General features: G+C 47.4%; 1 protein-coding gene across 2 annotated transcripts; it reads right to left on the bottom strand.

Moving 5' to 3' along the window:
• Positions 1 to 747: 747 nt before the first annotated feature.
• On the bottom strand, positions 748 to 3,605 carry SMIM30 (small integral membrane protein 30). 2 transcript variants are annotated; one of them, XM_054275712.1, is made up of 2 exons: positions 3,531 to 3,605; positions 748 to 2,761 (listed from the first exon to the last, which is right to left on the bottom strand). In XM_054275712.1, the coding sequence occupies exon 2, from the start codon at positions 2,688 to 2,690 to the stop codon at positions 2,505 to 2,507; it is 186 nt and encodes a 61-aa protein (XP_054131687.1). In that variant the 5' UTR covers positions 2,691 to 2,761; positions 3,531 to 3,605; the 3' UTR covers positions 748 to 2,504. The 2 variants fall into 2 exon arrangements, with proteins under 2 accessions (XP_054131687.1, XP_054131697.1); XM_054275722.1 differs by lacking the exon at positions 3,531 to 3,605 and adding an exon at positions 2,991 to 3,133.
• Between the last annotated feature and the right edge of the window lie 701 nt (positions 3,606 to 4,306).

Raw genomic sequence — 4,306 nt, 5'->3', positions numbered from 1 at the left:
AACTACAAGCTGACTGTGTCAAACTAAGGGGACCAGCTCCCTGAAGTGCTTTAAAGTAACAGTTACTGGAATGGCATAAACAAGTAGTAGAACCATGAGAAGTACATCACTGCACAAATGTTAACTGAGGTCATACCTTACAATACTTTCATTCATAAAGTTATCTAATATAAGCAAAAGTAGGTACCAAAATAATAGTCAGCAGAAGGAATTCCAACAGTTACAGTCACTTGTGTCATCTCAATTTTCCTTTTCATAAGAATCACTCCATCAAGCTGTTGACAAATCATACATCAAAGTTTATTAAGACAGAGGAAAAACAGGGGTATCTGATTTTACACTCAAGTAATTGACAAATGCAAGTCTTTAACAATAAAGCTTCTATCAGAACCCAGGAAACAAAGCCATTATGCTGTGCAAACACCTTTCAGTGAAGTACATACAGCTTTGGGCAAATAATATAATGTCTCACATCCCTATTGCCTGAGGATAATTAACTCAATTTTGTTACAATTTTGTTCTCCTGCAGAGAAAAACTGTAGCCCAATTCTGTGAAACTATTGCCATGGATGTTTTCTAAGGTAGAGATAAAGGAGTCCATGAAAATCTGCTTGTGTTAAAATGTATTCTACTGAAAGAGCAATACCTAATATTTTACTGAAAAAATGGTATTTTTTAACTTTGGGAACTGTAAAGTGAGTTGAGTAGCAATTTTGTGGGGGGTTTTATGGGGTATTTTGGTTTTTTGTTTTTTTTTTTCTTTTTTTTTTAGCTAAGATGGAACACCAAAGATCACACCTCAATCTGTGCTTGCACCCATCCAGCTGAATTATCACAAACAGGATCATTTACTGCTGCTAGGCAGCTTTCAAAGGTGATACTTCTGTCTGAAGGTCCTCTTAGGGCTGTACATTTCATTTCTACATAGTAATTGTGCATTCTGTCCCTTTCTTCCAAAAACGGCATGCAGAAATCGTGATCTGGAGAACATGATCTGCCACCCAATTACTTACATAAGACCTGCCCATAGCCATTGCTTTGTGCTCCACTGAACAGAGGCACAGAGGAAGTAGAAGAATACAAAAATCAAAACACATAACTCTGAAAGATAAAAGCCAAGATTTCTAGCAGAGAGTGGCAGTGTCCACAGCACAAGATCAGAAGGAAATTCTTTCAGCTGTGGAGAGCTCATCCTCCTGTGCTCCTTATTCTGCTGCTGCTACAGAGTGTGCTCTTGGCTCAAGCTGGAACACCCCGAAAAGTCAGAGAGACTTGTGTCAGACATTCTTGGCTGAGCCATTTCACCTTTGGTACTTACAGAAACAGACACATTACTGTCTTTCAACCATACACCACATAATCTGACTGAACATGAATGCAATAAGACTATTTACATCTCCCATTTTGCACCAGGATTTTTTACTTTGGTTTGGGTCCCAATCTTTTGTGGAAGTCATATGTATCAGTTAGAGAAGCCTAAGTGTTTAGCTAGCAACATAGGTTTGTCACAAGGAATCCACAAGAACAATGGACTAATTGATTAAACCCAGAATTTTATCAAGTTCTTTCTACATTGTAAAAAAAACATATGCACAATGGTCTTGTTAGAGTTTTAATAAACTTCTAATGCAGAAATACACAGAATTCCTCATCAAAATAATTAAGTCTTCAGTTTTGGAGAAAAAAGTGCAAACACCAAATGAACTAAGCCTTAAACCTGGTTTGCCTAGAAAAAAGCTGAGTACAAAAATAAACAAGAGACCAAGTCCATATTCCTAATCTGATTTACATAGCCTTACATGTACTTTTCTGTGAAATACATGTTAAGTAAAAATGGTGATCTTGTTCTTAGGTGTATCTACTTGATAATAAGAATACAGGCTACAGGAGTGGCATATTCTAAAATAAAAATACTCTAAAAATATTCTAAAAGGAAAAAAAAAAGCCTTTCATGTTTCCTTAGTTCTCTTAAGTCCCATCCATGTGACAGCAGAAGTGAGCTGTTAGGTGTTAACTGTCACTACAGAGAATGTGAGCGTGAGCACACAAGTTAGAGCAGTCTGCTCGCTAGCTATCTGGTTAGGACAAATTTCAAAACTCCTGTCATCTTGACTGGAAGATTAATAGCTGCTTCCTCCTGATTTAATATTGAAACCAAAATTATGGAACTTGTTGAGGGCCTCCCTCACATGCTAAATTTATAAACTCTTACTGTGAGCCTCTCTGTAGTTTTACTTCCCCATTCAAATAGTTTTTACCCTTCTCTAAGGCAATAGTTAATCATAAACGATTTAAAATTATCTTTTTGTAATGAGAACAGATCATACAAATCACTTCTACTAGTACAGCCTTGTACTGTCTTCACTCTGTTGTACTGAACAGTAAGAGGGGTTTGCAGAAATATCTACTACATTTTTTTTGAAAGTTTTCCAGAACCAAAGCTCAGTCACACCCAACCCCAAGTTGTGTTCAGAAATTCACTTCATCCAAGCATTTTCTTGAAGTCACTGCTGCCCATTCCTTCTCCTTGCATACAAGCCAAGGCAGGCGCAGAATCCGACCACACTGACAGCGAGGCCGAGCAGGAAGGCAATGGTATCTCCTGCGTCCAGGGCTTCCACTACGGGCAGCACCAGCAGCAGCGACACGAGGACCAGCAAAAGTTTGGAGGTGTTCTCGGTTGAAGGCATGCTGACAAGCAGCTGACCCCAAGGGGAAGTTAAATGAAGAAAGTGGTGGACAGCAGGTACTTCACTGGTATCTACAAGGAAAACAAAAGGAATGTTACATGATTTTCCTTCCTCCTCCCCTGGATTTGTCTCGCCAAAAGCCAACTGATTGATGCATTACAGGTACCTGTGTGGAGCTCATGAAATTTAGGTTTTATCTTCCCAATTACCAAAGTAAATTACTTATTATCATGAGACAGCCACAGTGGATTTACTATCTTGTTATGTAACTCTGTGGAAACTAATCTTTTGAAGACTTACCGAGAGGTAAAGTCAGAACAGGCTCTCCTGCCTGCAGCTACCAGAGCCTGCTTACCCGGTGCGTTGCTACGCGGGCCTGTTCCACCAGGTGTTCAGGGCCTGATGGCTGCTGCACATCACTCCCCCACACTTCCTAACACCGGCCATCCTCGGGATCCATGAGCATGGCCAGACTGCGGTACATCGGGGAGGCCGTGAATTTAACCTCCGGGGCAGTGCCACCGCGCTCACCCTCACTGCGGGACAAACGTCTACAACTTGGAGAGGCGCTCCCAAGGAGAGCGCCGGGACCAGCCCGGACCGCCCTCTCCGCAACAGTTCTTCCCGCGGGGATGGCTCGTTCGCGGGGTGCACAGGACAAAAACCCGCGCTGGGACACCCGAATAAGCGGCTGCCCCGCTCGCACTCCGGCGGAGCCAGTGCCGGACCCCGCCAGCCCCGGGGCGCCCGCCGTTCCCGTCCCGCCGCCGCGGGGCTGGGGGGCGGCCGCTCCCTGGGCAGCCCCCGGCAGGCCGTGCCCGCACGGTGCCCCTCAGTCACCTCCTGCCGCCGGCTCCGGCCTGGGGCCGTCCCCGCTCCGCGCCGCCCGCGGGGCGCTCAGCAGCCGAAGGCGCCGGCCCGCGCCGCCCCGCCGCGCTGCCACTGCCCGGCCGCGGCCATGACAGGAAGGGGCGGTGGCGCGGCCGGGGGCGGGCGTGACCCGGCCGGGCCATCTCCGCTCCGCTCCGCTCCCGCTGCGGCGCCCGCCCGCTGTGCCCCGCCGCGATTCCCGGGGGCGGCTCGGGGGCACAGCCGCCCCCAGCAGCCCGGGCGGCCCCAGGCCCCGCCGGTGGCCCCGGGAGCGGTGCTCGCCAGGCCGGCCTGGGCCTGGAGGGATGCGGCGGGGCCGGGCGCCGCCCGAGAGCCCCGGCCGGGGGTGCTGCTCCCCAGGGCGGCTCCCAGCCGGAGCCCCGAAGTGCCCGAGGTGCGATAAACGAGACTGTGAGAATGTCACCTGGGAGCAGCGGCCACCTGCCCTCGCTGCGGCTCCATTGACCTGGAAGGATAGAAACACACCGATTTGGGTTGTCTGATCCTTTTCCTACAAATAACAGAGTAGAAGAAGTCACCATGAGTTTGCATCATTTCAGATTTAGGCCCTTGTGATAACAGTCCTAGTATGTGCCATCATAACCAATTCCTACTCTGAGGAAAGCAGTTGAAGCAGTTTTATACGGTGGAGAGCAGCCTGTGCCCTTGTAAAACAAACAAACAAAAAACCTAAGGGAAGTGTTGAGAGGTAATTAAGTGAGAGCACTCCCCAAGATCTTAGCTTG

The sequence above is a fragment of the Melozone crissalis genome, unplaced genomic scaffold (genome assembly GCF_028551555.1).
Source record: "Melozone crissalis strain CALT ecotype California unplaced genomic scaffold, PUWL_Pcris_2 ptg000004l_1, whole genome shotgun sequence".
In the NCBI taxonomy this organism is placed as follows: Eukaryota; Metazoa; Chordata; class Aves; order Passeriformes; family Passerellidae; genus Melozone; species Melozone crissalis.
This window is presented reverse-complemented; position numbering and strand designations above follow the sequence as displayed.

What these genes read in the sequence shown, in the direction of transcription:
- SMIM30 (XM_054275712.1), bottom strand. Translation starts at nt 2,690, where the DNA reads ATGCCTTCAACCGAGAACACCTCCAAACTTTTGCTGGTCCTCGTGTCG.